Source organism: Pseudopipra pipra, chromosome 3 (assembly GCF_036250125.1).
Source record: "Pseudopipra pipra isolate bDixPip1 chromosome 3, bDixPip1.hap1, whole genome shotgun sequence".
Lineage (NCBI taxonomy): Eukaryota > Metazoa > Chordata > Aves > Passeriformes > Pipridae > Pseudopipra > Pseudopipra pipra.
The window spans coordinates 7,369,651-7,388,088 of record NC_087551.1 but is presented as its reverse complement, the minus strand read 5'-3'; the positions used below and the strand labels follow the sequence as shown (position 1 = coordinate 7,388,088).

The window sequence follows — 18,438 nt, the reverse complement described above, 5'->3', positions numbered from 1 at the left end:
TAGTAAATTTTTATACCTTAAGAATGGTTGTTCCTACCTGGGGAAGAAAAAAATGTATGTTTATTTTCAAGCATTAACGTCTATTGTTTATATCTTGCCTCCTTCTGCGGGGGAATGAAATACCCTTAACTTGCCATGATGAATAAATACAGACGAATACCAAAGAGTTATTTTGGTGGACATACTCGTCTAAGCAGGGGAATTTTCTTTCTTTAGGAATCTTGGCTATACCCATCAAAGACACCAGGAGACAGAAACTCTCTTTATGAGGTGTTGATTAGAGTGGCAGAAGTGAATAGATTTTGATTTTAATAATTTCCTTTCCCTGATGGCTCGCATACCGTAGTGAACTCTGTCAAGAGCTGTTTGTCCTGTTCTGTATAAATGCTCCATTTGTCTACATTTATTTGCATTTTCAGGTAATCTTTAAACCACAGTTGCTGAATGGTATTTAAGCACCATTATCTGGGTCCTTCTGCTTGAAAAGCTGGGCATACATCACCATTTTCCTGTTTTATGCCTTTTTGTTACTACTATTAACCCTGAGTGGCTTGTCCTCTTTTCCTCTTCTCACTTGGGTTGTGTTCTACCCCAGTACCTTGCCCTTCGATGAGCATTTGTTTTCTTCATTCTTTTATGTCTTTGTTTTAACAAGCTCAGTCCTCAAGTTGAGAAGTACTCTCAATTAACACCTTCTGCTTTCACCTAAAACTCTCTTGTCTACTACCACTTTTGGCTGTAGGGAAGAGAGTTTGTGCAAGCTTTTGGGCTCCTGAAGAACAAACTGTAGAACTTTTAAAAGTGCTTATTGCATCACTAGCAGTGAGGATAACACTGCATAAACCATGGCATGAGATTCTTGTCCAAAAACCAGTACTTGTGATATGTCCCCATTCAATGTCTTTAGTAACCAAGAATATATTGTGGGTTTTGTGCCTATTGCATAGTGAGATTTTTAGAACATTAGAATCCTAATGCATCATATAGTTGTCCCAGATCACTAATGAACAGCTAGTTTTTGTTTTGTCTTTTTTATTTTAAATTTAGAAATATATAAGTTATATGAAATTATGTGAGGAACAAAAAAATACATCTTGACATTTGTAGTTTTTTGTGAGTAACCTGGTCTAGTGGAAGCTGTCCCTGCCCATGGCAAGGGGGCTGGAACGAGATGAGCTTTAAGGTCTTTCCAACCCAAACCATTCTATGATTTTACCACTGGGTAAATTGGGTATTAGAAAATTGCATATAATGAAGTTTTTAGGAAAGACACCAGTATAGGCTTTAATCCTGCCCTTAAAAAGGGCGTGTGAGTTTTAAAGACTTCTGGGCACATGCCTTTCGAGCACAGCTTCTAAAATGATTCTATTTACAGGTCAAATGTTAAAAATGGAGTTACAGGAATGGTGTGCATTTATATATAAAACAATGTATGCATTATACTGTATTTAAACTGTTCATTTGCAGCTTTGGCATATGTGTTTATTTGTATATTTGGCAGGAATAGCACTTGTTTCTAAGGTTTTTTCACATTTCAGTAAGTAAATCATTTTTGTAGACTTGTTGCTAGTTAGGCATGTTGGTGTTGCATTTTGGTTAGAATGTCTGTTGTTGGCTGTGTTTGACACATAACTGTACTTCCAAAGGGAGAATTACAGCTGTACTTTGACTTGAACAAATCTTATTTGGTATTTTATAACTTCTTCTGTTTGTCATCTGTATTAGACAGCTCTCACTGCATACTTTCCGGTTTTGTTTCCTTTCTACAAGCTGTGTCTTCTGCTTGAATTTTTAAGAGGTTTAAGAGTCACTGCAGAATTAACACAGGATTGCACAGCTACGGATCTGACAGGAAGTATTTAAGTCAGATGTTGCTGCTGAGTTTGTTTTCTTTTAGCAAAGGTGATAGAATAAATAGAGTAACAACTCTGTTCCTAGGGATGTTTGCTTTCTCAACAATTGTTTGCCCTCCATCTATTATGTAATATATGTACATGTATCAAAATGGAAGAATGCCCATTCACATGTGAGGAAGGACATTCACATTGTCACGGGAGTCTCTTATTAACATATTATTCTTAATGGACTCCCTTCAGCTGACTTGTGAGTGTTACGCAGAAGACAAGATATAAAGAAACTTTTAAAAGGGCTGATGTTAATTATTCTGGTTTATCTCAGCCAGAAATCACACAATAAATGCAGATAGCTTCCCCTTCTCTAGAAGCCCGTTCAAATGTGGTTTTGAGTTCTTGCACTAGATGTCACTGCAGATACAAAAATCAGGTCCTTCTGCATGTTTAATTCAGATTTAATTCAGATATTTTAAGGAAAAATTATTTGCAATATCTTGAATTTCATTGCTTTTCGGATCCATTAAAATAAGTTTATGAGAATGCCAAAGATTGGTTTAGGAGCAAGTCTTGAAGAGCCTGAGTAACTGTTTTGACAGAAATGCTTCTGAACAACAATTCACAGGTGAGATGCACAGTAAAATGATTATGTGCATTCAGAATTATTGCAATTATTTGTCAGTATATTTTTAAACTCTCCTTTTCAAATGACAGTGTATCTCGAATATTTGACGAATTTAGCTAAAGCCTTTAAAACATATTTATTTTCTTAACTTTGTTGTAGCTTTGATAATTTAGGGATATAAAAGAACAGTTTCTGAAAGAGGCGGTATCTTTTACTTGACCAGGTAATATAGTTGAGACAGCAAAAAGGCTTCTGGACACAGAGATCTTAGACCAGACCACTTCTGCTATTTGCTTTCATTTTCAATGGATCTTGCAGTTGAAAAGCCAATGGCAATGATATGCGGTTTCTATTTATAACTGTTTCTTTTAGCATTTTTTTCTTGATTAATCACTTCTGTAGATTTATAATTGAGTTTCAGTACATTAAAATTTAATAAGTGTGCTGGGTTTTTTCCATCTCTTTTTGAGAAAGCTGTCTGATAACAAGGGAATGTTTATCGTTCTCGGTCCTTGTACAGTATTTACTCACAGCTTTTGCCTCCAGAGCCATGACAAGTAATATCAAGTTTAGCACTCAGTTTTATTAGGGTTTGTTTTCTTATACCTGGCCTTGTGCATTATGTATTTATTTCCCAAGTGTAGTGGTTACTGGCAGTGGTTGTAGTTTATAACATCATCTGTTCTGGTCAGAAGATTTCTCCTTTGACATTTGAGTTTGGACAGAGATCATCCAAACATGATTTGCTTTACCTTAAAATAGACATTGTTTTTTCATACTGTATCACAGAACAGATACCATCATTAAGTGATGATTATTACTTTCCCTAATCATCCCCCTTGCTTCAATCTGGTAAGTGTGCCTAGGTCAGTGCAAACTGAGAAGAAAGAAAACACAACTGAGAGAATTTTCTATAAAAGCAAATAGACAGAAACTTTTCAAGGGGTCATGTGGCTGTCATGAGATACAAATTGCTTTTTCTTCAGAGGAGCAGCTCTCACTGCTCTTCACTCACCAGTGATTTTTTTTCAGTGCTTTGTCTGCTCTCAGCCTTGGCTTGCTGTTGTCAGAGGACCAATAAAACTACTAAATTGGGAACTGGTGCTACTGATCTACTTTAGCTCTTTTCCTAATAGAAACAGTATTGAAAGGGTCCCAGCCACCTGGGGAATCCTGAGTGCAGCAGTCAAAAGTAGATTTCAAAAGAAGTAGTTGTCTGCTTTCAAGTCTTTCTGCCACCTGTGTTCACCTGATTAAGAAACATCCTTTCTCTCCTGCAGACACTACAGCTGCTGGTGATGCCTCTGGGATGGACTGACCACTTTTAACTTTCAGTTTCTGCTAGAAAGTTCTGATCTAGAGATGCCTAATGCTACTGATTGTTTTTTATTTCAGTTTGAAACCATTTTTCCCACTTGAAACCACCTGGACTATCAGAGAAGCACAGTTGGGGCTGCAGTTTCTGAGGTCACCAACCACGGATTAAGCCAGGGGTTGAATAGTTTGGTTGATCCAGGCTGTGCATTCCAAAAGAGGCCCTCCAGTGTTTAGGAATCACCATACTCCCAAATATTTCACTGGCATCTTCCTTACAACTGGGGCCCTCCATTTGTAGACTATCCAGGCCATGCTTAGCTTTAATCCATCCCTAGGGCTTATAGGTGGTTTTCAAATAAAAGGGAGTCAGAGTGAGTTTCTTTTGAAATCCTTTCTACAACTCAGATGCCACTTGTTCAACAGTTCCTCCTGGGCATTTGTTCTGCTTTTCTATTAATTTTCTGGTGGCAGGAAGGGAATCTAAATTGAAAGCAGTGCAAGCTCCTGATTTAACCTGTAGAAAAACAGAAGAAGAAGAAATATACCCTGAAAACTATTTCTTCTAAAGGATCAGCAGAGAAGTAGTGAGAAAGAGAAAGGCAAAACATGAATTTCTCTTTGGACTTGGCTATGGGAGGGGAAAGAAACATTCCAGCATCAACAGTTTGGAATAATTTGGGTATTATCTTGAGTGCCTCACAAAGGAGCTGTTCTAATGACAATACGTATTGGATATGAAATACCAGAACCAGTTTATTCTGCTGGTGTTTTTAGCAGTATGTTTAGGAGTTTATTACTGCATGATCCTGATAGCTTTGAGTACACAGAACTGTTGTGCACCTGACTTCATGTCTTAATTGACAACTGAGCATAGCCTTGATTCATGCAGTCATACTACTGTAGCAGTGTAGCTGGAGTGATGAGCTTGTTCTTTGTGCTTCCCAACTACAGAGATGATATTTTTAATGAAATCCACTAAGAGGTGTCTTAAACACAGATGGCAGCACAAATCTGTGGCTGTTGCAAGCAGATTGTATTCCTGAACAAAGGAAAGGACAGGTGTGGTTTCTGGCTGTCAATGAATCTGTCAGATTCATTTACTCTCATAGCTTGGTAGCTGGGTTGTGAGGGACAAGAATATGCCAGCACCCAAGCCCATGCATCTTCCTCTGCAAAAGTCTTGCTAGTCCTAAACTCTGTTTTTTCTCCTTGGTGGTTGTTGCTTGCTAATATGCACAGTCCTACTCCTTTCTTCAATTTATTTTAATAACATGGGTTACATGTTGGCCCTGAGGAAGAGACACATGGATTTAAAGTAATCTATTATTTTAGATTCATCTCTACAGAAGTAGAGATGAATTTCTAGACAAATAATGAACATAACTCTAGGTAAGTGAAATGCTTCTTAACTCTCCCGTCCCCCAAGAAACACACAAACCCCAAAATAGCTTTTAAAATGAATAAATATACTAGCTATGAGACTAGGGGTTTTTTTTCCCTCTGCAATTCCTTGACTCATTCATCATCCAGCTTTAGCAACAAATGAGGTAGGAGTCCTGTAGATAATAGTCCACTGCTTTCTCTTGATTCATTCCCAGAGTACAGTCTATGGAATGAATTATTCACAGGTCCTGTAGAAAATATGTGATCATGTAATTAAAGACTGTTTTGTAATGCATATGGAAGAAGAAGATGAACAAAAATAGCCTATTTCTTTGTTTTCCAGCCAGGCCTTTTCCCTTTTTAGATATCAGTTGCTGTCTCTTAGCTGGAAGGTATAGTATCTCCTGCTAGGAGGCATCACTAAAGGGAAGAATGTGTTGTTCTCTGCCCCAAATGTCAGTGTTGCTGTATGTAGATTTATTTGCCCTTTGAGACTGATGTATGCTCAGTGTGTTCTCACATAGGAAGCTGTGAAGAGGCGAAGGCTCCTCCACTTGAGACACAGCAAAATGATCTGTGCACCTCACTTTTTGACACAGAGGAATTGTGTTCCCTTAAACCCAAGCTAGAGGGGACAGAAACCAGCCTGCAGCAGATACTCCAGCATGGAAAATGGCAGCTTTGATGGTTTAAGTTTTATAAGCCACTGGAAAATAGGATTTTACAGGCCAGTGTCCAGGAAGCCAAACAGGCACCTCTACTTACAATTAGCCAAATCCTGCGGTTCTATTCAAGGAATTTTTCTCAGATGTCAGAAGTAGTTCTGTCCATACAAAGTCTGAAGTGTCAGGGAGCAGGCATTTCAACTTGTTAAGTTTGTCTTTGTAATTCCAGGAGTGAAGGACAAATTCCTGAAAAATCACTTTGAATCTGCCAAGGCTTCTGATGGAAACCCTTGCAGCATGTTAAGGATAGTGGTGCTTTGGGGTGCCACCACAATAATAGGGTTTCTGTGTATTAACAGCCAGCTGCATGTCAGCAGTGAGCATGTGGCGATCAGTTCTGAGGGGGAAAGAGAAACAATGAAAAAGGAAAAGCTAAGCTGACCTTTTGAGACTAAGAACTGCTCCTGTAATTCCCTTATTCTTTAAAGGAATAGCATCATTAATTTTCTATCATTTTAGCCTCACTATCTTAGCAGTTACTCATTTAAGCAGTTCTACATTCTGCATCTGCCTTTTTAATTGACATTCATTGCAGAGAGCTATTGATGCCTGTGTGGGCTGTTGCAGGAGCACTTGCACTTTCACAGTAAGCTGCTCACAATAAAACTACAGTTTTTTGATCTTGGTTGTTGCAGACTTTAATGGCTTTCCCTGATTGATGAAAGTGCTGTGATCTAATGCTCTGGGAGACAGGGGAAAATCTGATTAGGAAGTTTCTTCAGTTGTGGTTTTCTTTGTGGTTTTGGATAGTAGAAGTTTCTTCTTCTCAGAAAACTGAAGTGTCTTAATTCTACTTAACTTTTTGTTTTAATTGCACTGAAACCAAAAGTTTCAGTACAGCCAGCAGGATGGTGTTGATTCTTTGTTCCATTAACTAGAAGGAGAAGAAATAGTAGGAATTTTTGCCTTATCTAACATCTCTATGCATGAGGGAATCAATATACCTTTTCATAATTGATGATTATATAAATAATTAATTCATTGCCTATAATGGAAGAGCATATTTTTAATTTTCTAAAGCATTTTATTGAAGTCCCAGGTTAGTCCCAAACATTGCTTTGGCGTGTGCCCAGATTATAAAGGATACACCTTCTCACTGATGATGTGTTTCATATTTCCTCCTCTCTTTGTGTTGCCTCCTAAATAGAACCTACTACTTTTGTAGTGACTCTGAATTTATTTTGTTATTCCAGAAACCATACCTCTGTCAAGCTGAAGTAAAACAGGGTAGAAATTTGATATTGTATATGCAGCTTTATAAGTAACAAAGCTTTTTGAACAGACACCCACTAAGAAGAGGAGCAGCTTCACTGATACAATACAGAGCAAAACAGCTTTTCCTGCTTTAATGTGTAGGCTGTCACTTTAATGGGAGTCTCAAATATTTCAAAGTTGTTTTCTTGGAGCAGATACTTTCTTTTTTTTTTTTAACCTGAAATTGTCTTGTCAATCACAATTAGATGCAATCGAATTTCTTTCAGCTGCTGCTCAGTGTTTTGTCTTGGCTGATCTCTGTGATAAGTATTGGTGAGGGAGCCAGCCTGCAGAGCAAGAAGGGTGTCCATGTAACCAATGCCCATCCAAAACATAGCAAGCTAAACCCCTCAGCTGTGCTTCTTCCTTCACCTTTTAAGGAACTATTACTAGTAAGCTCAAACCAGATTTCACAATCTTTTGAAATCATTTTTTATTCCTCTCCTAATTCTTGTTCCTCTTGTCCATATAGTCAGTGTTTTCCCATGTTTTGCAGTGGGAGTTCCTTGTTCCTGTTTTAGCTCTTTGAGTAATACCATGCACTGAGAAATCTTTTTCCATTCTAAGCCTTTGTATCAAAAACTTTACTAGTGCTGGCATTTCTAGTGTTTCCTGACATCCGTTTCCAGTATTTCCTAATACTGGAAGGTTGACAGTGTATATGCAAGTTGTCTGGAAAACTTGGTGAAGTGTCTGTCTCTCTTCCAGGAGGCAATGCAAAAGTAAGGAGAGGGTCTGTTCCATCTCTTCAGCCCTTGGTAGTTTAACGCATCAATGCAAGTGTGAAAAGCTCTGAACTCATTTGTGTTGTTTCCAGCTTGTTTTTCTGACAGTGTTGTAGGTTTTTCCAGTTGGTCCATAGCAAGTTTGCTTTATTATGCATTATTATTTTAATGTCTGGTACACTTATATATTTTCCCCTCAGTACGAGGATGTTACTGAGACATAGTATAGAGAATACTGAGCCCTGACAATCTAATGTAACTTAATATCCTTCTCTTTCCACTACAGTCTTCCCAGAAGGAAATAAAAAATCTTATCAGCAGTACTTGACTCATCCAGTACAAGTCTTGTTAAAGAGTGCAGGTTCAATTTTCAGTTTTATTTGTTGGGGGGTAATGTGCTAGCGTTTTAGGTTATCCCTATTTTAGCTACTGAAATATCAGTTAGAGCTTGAAGGTATTTTAGGTGCCTAATTCCCATTTGTTTTGGGGTGGATTTGGCTTTATGAATACCTTAAAAACACAGGGTTTATACAGAATTCTTATTTTTTTTCTTTTCCCCAGCACAACTTCCTTCTGTGTGAAAGAAGTCTCATTGTTTTGCAGGAACTTTTTCAGCAAAAGACTTGTGATTTCAGGCAGCTTCTGACCTAGTTATAGTTCATCCATGAATATCAGCATTTCTACGTCTGGAGTTTTTACCCTTATGTAAATACAGAAGACATAATTTAGACTAATTAATCCACAGCAGACCAGTCAAGGACTTATTCATCTTCAAAATGTCAACTTCTGTAGAGCTTTTTGTTAAATATTCATATTTAATTTCTTTAAAAGTCTGATTTTCAGCATCAGGACAAACTGTTGCTGAAGGATTTGCTCTGAATGTTTTATTCCATTCATGGATTTCCTGTATGGAACATTTCTGTTAAAAAGTATCTTCCTGCATGAGTGCTTCTCCAAACCTTTGATTGTCAAAGTTTGCAAGTTTATTTTTGTTTTCAACAGTTATTCGTTGCCCCTTGTGTTCTCATTTAGTTGATGTGTTCACAGAGCATAAGGAAAACAATCTGAGGTGGGTTAGATTTCAAAACATAAGAAAAGCTTTTCAACTTCTTTGTAGCAATCCACAGGTCTCAGAACTTTGATTGTCTGAAGAAAGTTTGATGCTATCAGGAGTAAAACTGGTTTATTACCTGCCCTTAGAAGCTTCTTACCATCCTCCTTCATTTGCATTCCCGGGTTTAGGCTGCAGTATCAGACTTGTACTTTCAGTGTATGGTCAGAGTGTTTGACAAGGTGATGGATGGGGCTCTGAGCAATCCAGTCAAGTTGAAGATGTCCCTGCTCGTTGCAGGAGGGTTGGACTGGATGATCTGTAAAGGTCCCTTCCAACCCAAACCCTTGTATGATTCTACAATAGTAAGCCAAGAAAGGTGCTGACATGACTCAAGAAAATAACATATCTGAATCTTTGGAAAAGCAATTACTTGTCTCTCCTGGTCCTTTTCAGTTGAATGTGGAGATGCCTGTTTTCAGGAATAATTTCTGGTCAAGAGAAACAATTCAAAATGCCGTAGTCCAACCACCATGTGAAGCTTCATTGCTCTAAGGAACAAGATCAGCTATCCAGAAACTTAAAAAAAAATAAATATCAGGATACCTGATTGTGGATTATATTTTGCATGAAGCAATATCATGTTGTTTGGAGTTTTTTGTGTTTGGTTTTTCCTGCCCCCCCTGTGAGGTCCAACTGTCATTTGTGCTTCTGCAGCCTCTGTGGTGACAGGTGTTCAATGAGAACTTAGAAAACCAGAGTTTGGAATATTGATATGGCAATTGCTCTGCAGTTTTCATTTATTTACTAGTTATGTGCTCTGAATTTTAGGGAAAACAGTAAATCTTATACTAAGGCAGACTGATTATCACATAACCAAGAACTATCTGGGTGAAAGAAGAGGAACATATAGTTTCAATTTTTTGATGTTTGTTTGAGTTGTTAATTGGCCCCTATAGGAAAGCACAGATCCATTTGTTTTTTTCGTTACATTTACCAACTTAATGTTTACAAGGGAAGCTTTTTCCATTGAGAGATACAGCTGATAACGTGGCAAGTATAAAGTCATACTTTTAGGCAGCTGAAATGTAGATGTTTAAAATGCCCAGCTGATTTAGAGTAATCCCCCTGCCATTTGCCTCTGTTTACACAGTTTTTAATTACGTGATCACATCGTTGTCTCTCATTATTTCCTTCTCTGCTTTCAGTCAAGGGAGATATGGCTGCAAAATCCAACATGGATTTGTGAGATGTGGAGGGAAGGAGGCCATGATCTGACTGACCTTGATGGGTTTCAGACTTAGGGTCATATATAGGGAGTGTAGCAGAAAGGCAAAGGAGGATTTTAAGGTTAAAGATTCCATTAACCCAGGGAAATTGTATCTTACTGTACTCCTAACTGAGGGAAATTTGAGAGGGTTTCCTCCTGAGGAATTTTCTTTTGGCTATTTTCTTTTAAAGTTGTCAGTCTCCTAAGACCAAAATTGATTAGCTGAATTTAAGACACTCATTAGTACTCTTAATTGAAATATGCCTGGGAGAGAATTTGGTTATATTTGGTTTTATGTTTAAATCTCCGTAGTTTTGTCCAAGGATAAGCTGCTTTAGGTAGGAAATCTACGTTTTCTCTGTTAAAATAACATATTTAGAAGTTTAATACCATAGATTGCTTTTGGTGAAGTAATATCAAAGTTTTTCCTGGATCTCAACAAGTAGCTTTTGTTTACCTGTGATCTTTTCAGTCTTAATACCCCTGTCAAATAGTTTTCATTAAGAAAGGACATGTTGTACATGTTAAATTCAAGGTTACTTCACTGTCACATAGTCCTTGTTGGCAATGTTTTTAGAAGAGATTTTTAAGGTGCTCCTGACAGTTTATGGTAATGAAGCATTTAAATGAATATTTCAAACACCTAGTCTGCTTTTTGTTCAAATGGTTAGATTTAGATTCATTATGAGGTCTTATTTAACTTCTGAAAATACAAAAATGGATGCCTTAAAGGCTTAGTATTGAAAGAGCGGATTTGCCCTCCTTCTGTTATGGTTGGTGACATTCACATGCCAGTCATTATAAGTCATTGAAAAGTGCTTTATTGTGCTCCATATCGGGGCATTAATCCTTTATCTTGAGGTAATTTACATAGTAGGATGAATTACTTCCAGTAGGTCTATAATTCTGAGGTGCAGTAGTACCTGTCAGGAGTTGCTGAGGATTCAGGTGAGTGGGAAGGCTGCCATGATACACGGCATTTGCACACTCATGTTTTCAAATCTCAGTCAAGTTATACAAAATAACATAAAGCTTTGTCACCGAAGAAGAAAAACTTGCCTCATTTTTTGCAGTATGTAAATATAAAAAATGTCATTCCTCCTTTGGAGAATGTGACATTCTGTTTTATAATTCTGTATTAGCTGGCAAAAAGTGGCTCCCTGGAGGATTTTTCTGAGAATGCAAAAAAGGTGACAGCTATCCAAGTTAAGGTTCAGATCAATCAGCAAAATGCAAAGGTCAGTGATTGCTTCTTGAGCTTGAGATTGCTTTGCATTTTTTCCCTAAAGATACAGCAGGTTAGTATCTTCAAAGGAAGAAAGGAAGTGTTATTTTCTGTTAGCAGTTGGCAAAGTTGTGCTGGTTTCCTCTCATTAACTAAATGGGCCATAAATTTTAAAAACACTCAAATGTGGCAAATGTGCCAAGAATGCCATAATATACTGTAGTCTAGATTACATAGCACGGTGCAAGAGATTCCTCCCTTCTGAATTTTCCCATTCGATTTTTGATGAATGTACCAAAAAAAACCTGATGGGAACTTTACCCTTCAGTTGGTATGTGGGATGTCTGTCTTGGTTATGAAATATGATTTAAGTATTCTTGTTTTTTTATAAATATGGTAATTCTTTTGACCTTGGTATTAGGGACTGATGCCAGATTGTAGGTTTCCCAGTATAGGTTGCTTTTATTTAATTAATTTTTAAAGGACACTTCCTTTTGATTCACGTGGTTTTCTGTGACTATATGATGGGATTTATACTCTTGTCATCTTGCCCTTTCCCCTTATTTCGTGTTTATCCTCTTTTTTGACCTGCTTTTTTATTGGGTGTTGTGATCTTGTTTGGCATCTATACATGTTATTCATTATTGTTTCTAATTAAAATTAAGGTCCTTCTATTACAATTCCAGCTGAAGCATTTGGTGTCCCCTTATGTTGTTCCTTAAAGCAGTTTAATTACTGTACTGGGCTACTGCAAGTTACAATGACTTGTTCATTTTTATTTTATTGTTAAAATTGTGAAATAAACTGCAGTTTCATTACATGTAATTAAAGGACATGGGTATTCCCTGTGTCTCCTCCTGGCTTTGAGATGTTGTACTGTAAGTGCTGCAATTTAGAGAATTCAAGTCAATCGACAGTATACTATGTATATGTATACAGTTTATATATATATATTTTTATATGCCTGCACATATCTTGTATACTGTTAACAATAGAATTTATTTTTAGATATTTTTATTTTACTGGAGTTTGAAATAAGGGAAGATGTGTATAGTTGCTAAGAAAAGTTGAGTTTCCCCAGCTGAGTTTACCTGCTTTACAAAAGAATAGTATCAACAATCCTGGTCATTTTATGACGTACGATCAGCTGCTAATGCCATTTGTGCCAGCTTAAAGCACCAATTATTTTATGCTTTGGGTACACAAAATCAAACTGATAGTTTTTAAAGGGCACTTTATTCTGTCTTTTTGTAGCGTCCTCAAATGTTTGCCTCAAGATCAAATGGGATATATTTTTTGTGATTTCTGACCTTTTAATAGTCCTTTAATTTGCATTACAAACGTCACATAAGTGACAACTTGTATTTGCTGTCACTGACCTCATAAAACCTTACACATTATGTCTGGGGAAGAAGGTAAGGTGATTATACCTTCATCAGTTACCAGAAAAGTCATTATAAACTCCATTCTCAAAATAAAATGAAAGAAAAATAGTCTGCTAAAATATTACCTAGTGGAACTAAGCATTTAAAGCTAAATGCAAATGTTAAATTCAGAACGGCTACTCTGACCAAGATTGTTATACTGAAGTAAATTGTGGAGGGACTCAAAACCTTGACTGATACTGCCTTCTGAATGGCTTATATTTGCTGGACTAGTGAGGAAAATTTTTGATTCTAAGGAATGCTTTTCTTGTCGAGACTTCTTTAAAATGGTATATTTATTTCTGCCATGTGTTTTTCAAAGTCACAGTCATAACTGCCTTCTTCCCTGTAAATCTCTTGGATTTTTAAATAGTCATTTCCTATTTAATTAATATTTATCATGTTGTCTGTGGTCTGTGATTGCTTCTCAAGCCAGCTGATCCTGGTGTATGTCAGTGGAGCATTTAACCCTGGGACACAGAGGAAACTATTTCCTTATTTAGGTAGTGTGGGGATTAGAATTTAAATACAATAAAAATGCTTATAAGAGGATATGATGGAAGTGGTGAGAGAGAGGAGGGAAGTTTTGTAGTAGTGGATTTTTTTGAGACATGGTCTTGGAGCCCATTTTTGGGCTCAATCATGTTTAATGATTTCTTTAGATGTGTTAACTGGTGAAGTTTGCTAATATTAAAGCTAATTTGTCTAGCAGAGCATCTCACAGAGGATGAGATGACTCTCAGGATTAGGATAACAGAAGGGTGACTGATGGTAAATAGTTTGCAGTGCAAAAACATCACGACTAGCACTGTGGAAGAGGAGGATGGTGTGAGACTTCACTGTTATGAGATAGTGTGCCCCCATGGAAAAGACGTGAATTTTGGAATGGTTGGATAGAAGTTTTGTGCAGTGAGCAGAAAAGAGGGACGTACATGGTGCTGGCAAAATTGCACGTGCACTGGGAACATGACATGGAAGTCATCAGGGTCAAGGAAGATGACCTTGAGAGAGGATGCATTAAGCAGCACAGGGTATGGTGAGCCTGGTCATCTCCCTGGGGGAGATGCTTGGAGTTTAGCCTGGTATAACCACAGTGAGGAGAGTGGATACCACTGCTGTCTGTATCAATGAATAAATGCTGGAGAAAGATAATAATTATTTCTGCTGAGTGTCAATAGTGATGCAAAGTACACCGCTATAAACTGACTATAACTAAGTCAGACCAAATATTTGAAACATTTTACATTATATAATGGATAAGAACCTGAGCGTAATCTATAAAATTATTTTTTATGGTGTTTGGGCACTGCACCTGGTGACATACAAGGGCACTTTCAGTTCTTTATCCTCAGGTAGGAGAAACATTGCTGTTGTTTTAAGCAGAGGTAAAATTCCTGAGGTTTTCCTTAAATTACAGAACTAAGCAAGTGAGCTTTCTTGTGTTTTTTAGGGCTTACCGGCAAGTTTACTGAATTTTTGCTGTTCTCACCTCTTAATACTGTGAGTGCAATTTCAATAGTTGGCTGTCATCTTTGTAAATATAATAATTAGCATGCAGTGCAGTTGAAAATTCAGAGTAGTCAATCTGTTTATGTAGCACTTTCAGAAGAATTATATCTAGAATTATTGAGATAATTTATGTAAATAGAAACAGAGGTCTGTCTGTAGTGTATTCCTCTTATATCCTGCTATTTTTAATCCATTCAAAACCTCACCAAACATTAGGACTGTACCATCCAAATGATGGGAATAAGCTCTGTGTAGGTTAAGTGAGGTTTATTCAGCAGTATTCAATTTTGGAATATAAAACAGGACAAGGAAATAGCAATCCTTCCCCAGGAAACTTCTCATGCTTTCTGTGTCTACGGTTCTTGGAGTTAGGGAACCCCAGGTGATGTGCCTGTGTCCACAAGAACCTCTTTTCCTTTTCTCACCATTTCTCCAATTCATTTCTTGCAGCCATGTAAATTATTGGTGTCCACAGCGTCCTTCAGTTTAACAACAAGAGGTTGCTTTTGGGTTTTAAACTCCTGACGAATAATTTTCTTTTCTACTTCCTTGTATAGAAACAGCAAGTGAGAACTACTTGTTTGAGAATTCCCTCACTTGGGTTTTGTACACATGCATCATGGTGCTGCCCTGCACCTATGCCTCATTTTCTCTTTTTTTGGAAGTGTTAGCTCTGGATACACAAGCAGTGTAGCCTTCTCAGAGCACACATGCATGAACTGGTTTTGAACTGAATTTGCCTGGTATTGGCATGTCTTTGTTGTATTCAGAGGTACAGCCCTCAGCTTCCTGGATTTGTCCAGAACCTCTGCAATGGAACTGTAATTTTGAGCCACCTGGTCTTTTGCAGTTCTGGGGTGGAGAATATAAAAATTTCTGACTTCAATGAGAGAAGTTTTGTATTTTTACCCCTCCTGATTATGGCATGATCAGCTGTGGCTGCTTCATCCATATTTCCTCTCTCTGTTTACATAACCTCTTTAATGCCATATATCAACTTTTTCAGGAGTTTTTTAATACCGAGCACTGTGGAATGTTTTTTTCTCTAGGTATGAAACATTTGTTTCCAGTGATTTAAAGAGAATGCAAAGTGTACTGAATACATAACTGGAGGAAGACCAATTAAGAATCAAGAACTTCCCCTGTGTGCAGTTTACGTCTGTACATTTTATAGAGAGCTTAATGTTAGTGCCAGGCCGCTGAGTATCATCAGACATTTTTGTGAACTCAGGATATAATAGCATATTTTCAATAAAATCAAATGCACCCAAAGTACCTGTTAGTGTAAGAATTTTCTCACATATAGTCTTGTTAAATATTAATGCAAAGACTTTTGCCATTGCACGTTTTTACCCATAATTTCTTTAATTTGGTGTTACGTAGTTTTTTGCATAATTTAAATGTGGACATCTGAACGTTATGCTGGCTAAGTAAACTGTCATGTTTTTTACTGAAAATGTCTGCACAGTGTATTCTCAGGACTGTGTGCCAGCAGCTAACCTAAATAAAAGAATTGCGTTTTTGCACTGGAAAGGGTGACAAAAATTAAACTCCTCCCAGAAGTTCTGTTCATTGAAAGGACAGTGCACTAATTACATTCTCTCTTTGCTATGTGCTGGGCCAGTAGCAGCATAATGTTTCCCTCTACTGGTAGATTGATCAAGAAATGTTAGAAATGTCTTTTGGACTTACTTTCTTTTTTAATTTAATTAAATATCTTATTGGCCAAAAATAGTTGATTTTTGTGGTTCCATTTTTGTGTGTGTCTTTAAAGAAATCCATTTGAAGAAATCCTGTGTGTCATAGGGGTGGTCTTTATCATGGGTAGTTTTGTATGGTGACAATGAACTCTGTGGCTCAAGTAAGTACTTTACACAAAGGTTTTGTTGTTAAACTACCAGATCATATCTTAGCTGCCAGCTCAGAGGTGCCACTGCATCAGTTAATACAGCAAACTTAATACATCAGTGCAGAAGGGATGAGATTTCACAGTAGCTTTTATATCTCTCACAGAAATATTAGTGAATTAACTGTATCAGGATCTTTCTGTCTGCTGAGTCAGAGCTCAATTCAAAGAGACCAGAATTTAAATATATAATTCCCTTACTTTAACTTTGACTCAAGGATGTGTTTTTTTCTGTACTCACTCAGAATTTATTTTCTGAGTTTCTACTCTTCATATGACTTCATTTGATCTGGCAGCTTCCAAAGAAGAAACCCTTTTCTTATTCTTCACACAGTAGCCATTTATATCATCTGGAGTACTCCTTTGTGGGTAATACTTGGCTTGCTTTATTTTCCACAGGTTATGAACACATCTTAAATACTGAGGGAGCATGTGTACATTTTTCTGTTCAAGGAGAATTCAAGCTAAGATGAATGTTGTACATTCAGCTTTCTTAAACTGTACCTTGAGATTTTAATAAATTTTCTGAATTAGTATTTTTTTAATAGGGACAGTGACCTTTCCTGCTCTTGTCATTTGACTTATGGATTCACTGCTTCTTAACACTGTTGCACACATGAAAGTGAATCAAATAATGGATTAAACTTAATCTTTGCCTTATAATAGCTTACAGATCTTCAATTTATTTCAAAAGAGGACTGTCCCTCTTCAGAAACATCCTTTCTATGCTGTTGAGGTTGAAAGAGGTGCAATTTGGCTACTTCTTTCTGGCCTTTTCCTCCTCTTTCCCTCACAATGATAGAACAGAGTAATAAAGATCTGTTGTTGGTGACGTTTCTGTGATTTCATTTTGGGGCAAAAGTGCATGGTTTGGTGGTGGAGGTATCCTTGCAGAAGCTTTACAATCTGGAATAAAATTTTAAGCTATAAGCGATTAAAGTTTAGGAGTCACTTCAGGTGTCTGATTAAGATTCAGAATTTTTAGTAGATCGTATCTGAAGACAACAGCTAATTTTGAGCCTGTATTAAAGAAAAAAAATATTATAGTTAATCACAGCTACTGTCTGCTGCATTTATTATAAGACTTCCATTAACAGGATGCATTCTGTGCATGAATGGTAGTCATTTACAAAATAAGGCTTTAGAAACTCAATTAATTTGTGTTCTTTAATTTTAGATCTGAATAAATAAGCAACCCATCTGTTTTAAATCACAATTATATATGATTAATTTCTGATTATAGTAAAAACTTGTTAAATATTAAAAGACTGGAAAATGAAGAATCATTTTGTTTCTTTATTCTTAATGATTTGTGAGCTATTTTTTCTCAGCCAGTGATAATTTCTTTTTCTCCTGGGACATCTGTTTTTCCCTCAGTCAGGGATGTTGGCAAATGCTTTGTTATGCTGGGGAAAAAAAGTTCAACTTTTAATATTTTATCAATTCCATTGGGCTGAAGGTGCCAGAAGTTGTGTAACCCATCACCAGTTCTCAGGGTCTTAAGTCTTCACCCTCGTCCTATGAGAACATTATAATTTATGTATAACAGGAGATGCTACTCAATAAATAATATGTGATAGGTATTTTTTACTGAAATTACATGAACAATTAATTAAGCTGTATTTTTTTCTTTATGACGTGACACTTTTATAATATCAGGGAATATCTGGGTGCAGTTTGAATGTCAGAGAGCTGCAGGGCAACATGAATCACAGCTTCTTTCTTTCTTCCTGGATGCTGGAGAACTTTTTAATTCATCCATGACCAGACTAAGATTTCCCAGTTTTGTTTTGGAGTGTCTTATATGTCATCTTGTCTTATATGTCATCTTGTCTTGCACAGATGTATCCATACTTGGAATTTTTTAGTCAGTATCAATATTGACAATGTTTTGTACTGTGCAGGGAAATGAGATCTTACATCTGTTTTCTTCCTTTAAACTTGCAAGTTGCTGTACTTGGGAAAATACATATAACAATCTATCTGTTGTTTTTTTCTTACAAACATTGTGGTGTCTTGGTTGGCTCTGGAGAAGGCATATTGATGACTTGGAAAAGTAGTCGTCATGCAGCTGTCAGAAAACTTATTTTCCATGTTTACTAGCACTGGGAGAGAAGTGTGCTCCTTATAATACACAGAAGCAATACTTGCTGACGTTGCCTCTCCTTCATGGA

At 36.9% G+C, this 18,438-nt stretch overlaps 1 protein-coding gene across 9 annotated transcripts in view; it reads left to right on the top strand.

The window, feature by feature from the left end:
• KIF16B (kinesin family member 16B) overlaps positions 1-18,438 on the top strand; it is a 143,103-nt gene that overhangs the window by 45,633 nt on the left and 79,032 nt on the right. For 3 of the 9 annotated variants that reach the window (XM_064647582.1, XM_064647577.1, XM_064647578.1), the window contains exon 13: positions 11,343-11,438. The exons of the other annotated variants lie outside the window; for them this stretch is intronic. In XM_064647582.1, the coding sequence (XP_064503652.1) occupies positions 11,343-11,438 (96 nt within the window). The remainder of the gene's footprint in view (positions 1-11,342; positions 11,439-18,438) is intronic. 9 annotated transcript variants of the gene reach the window in all.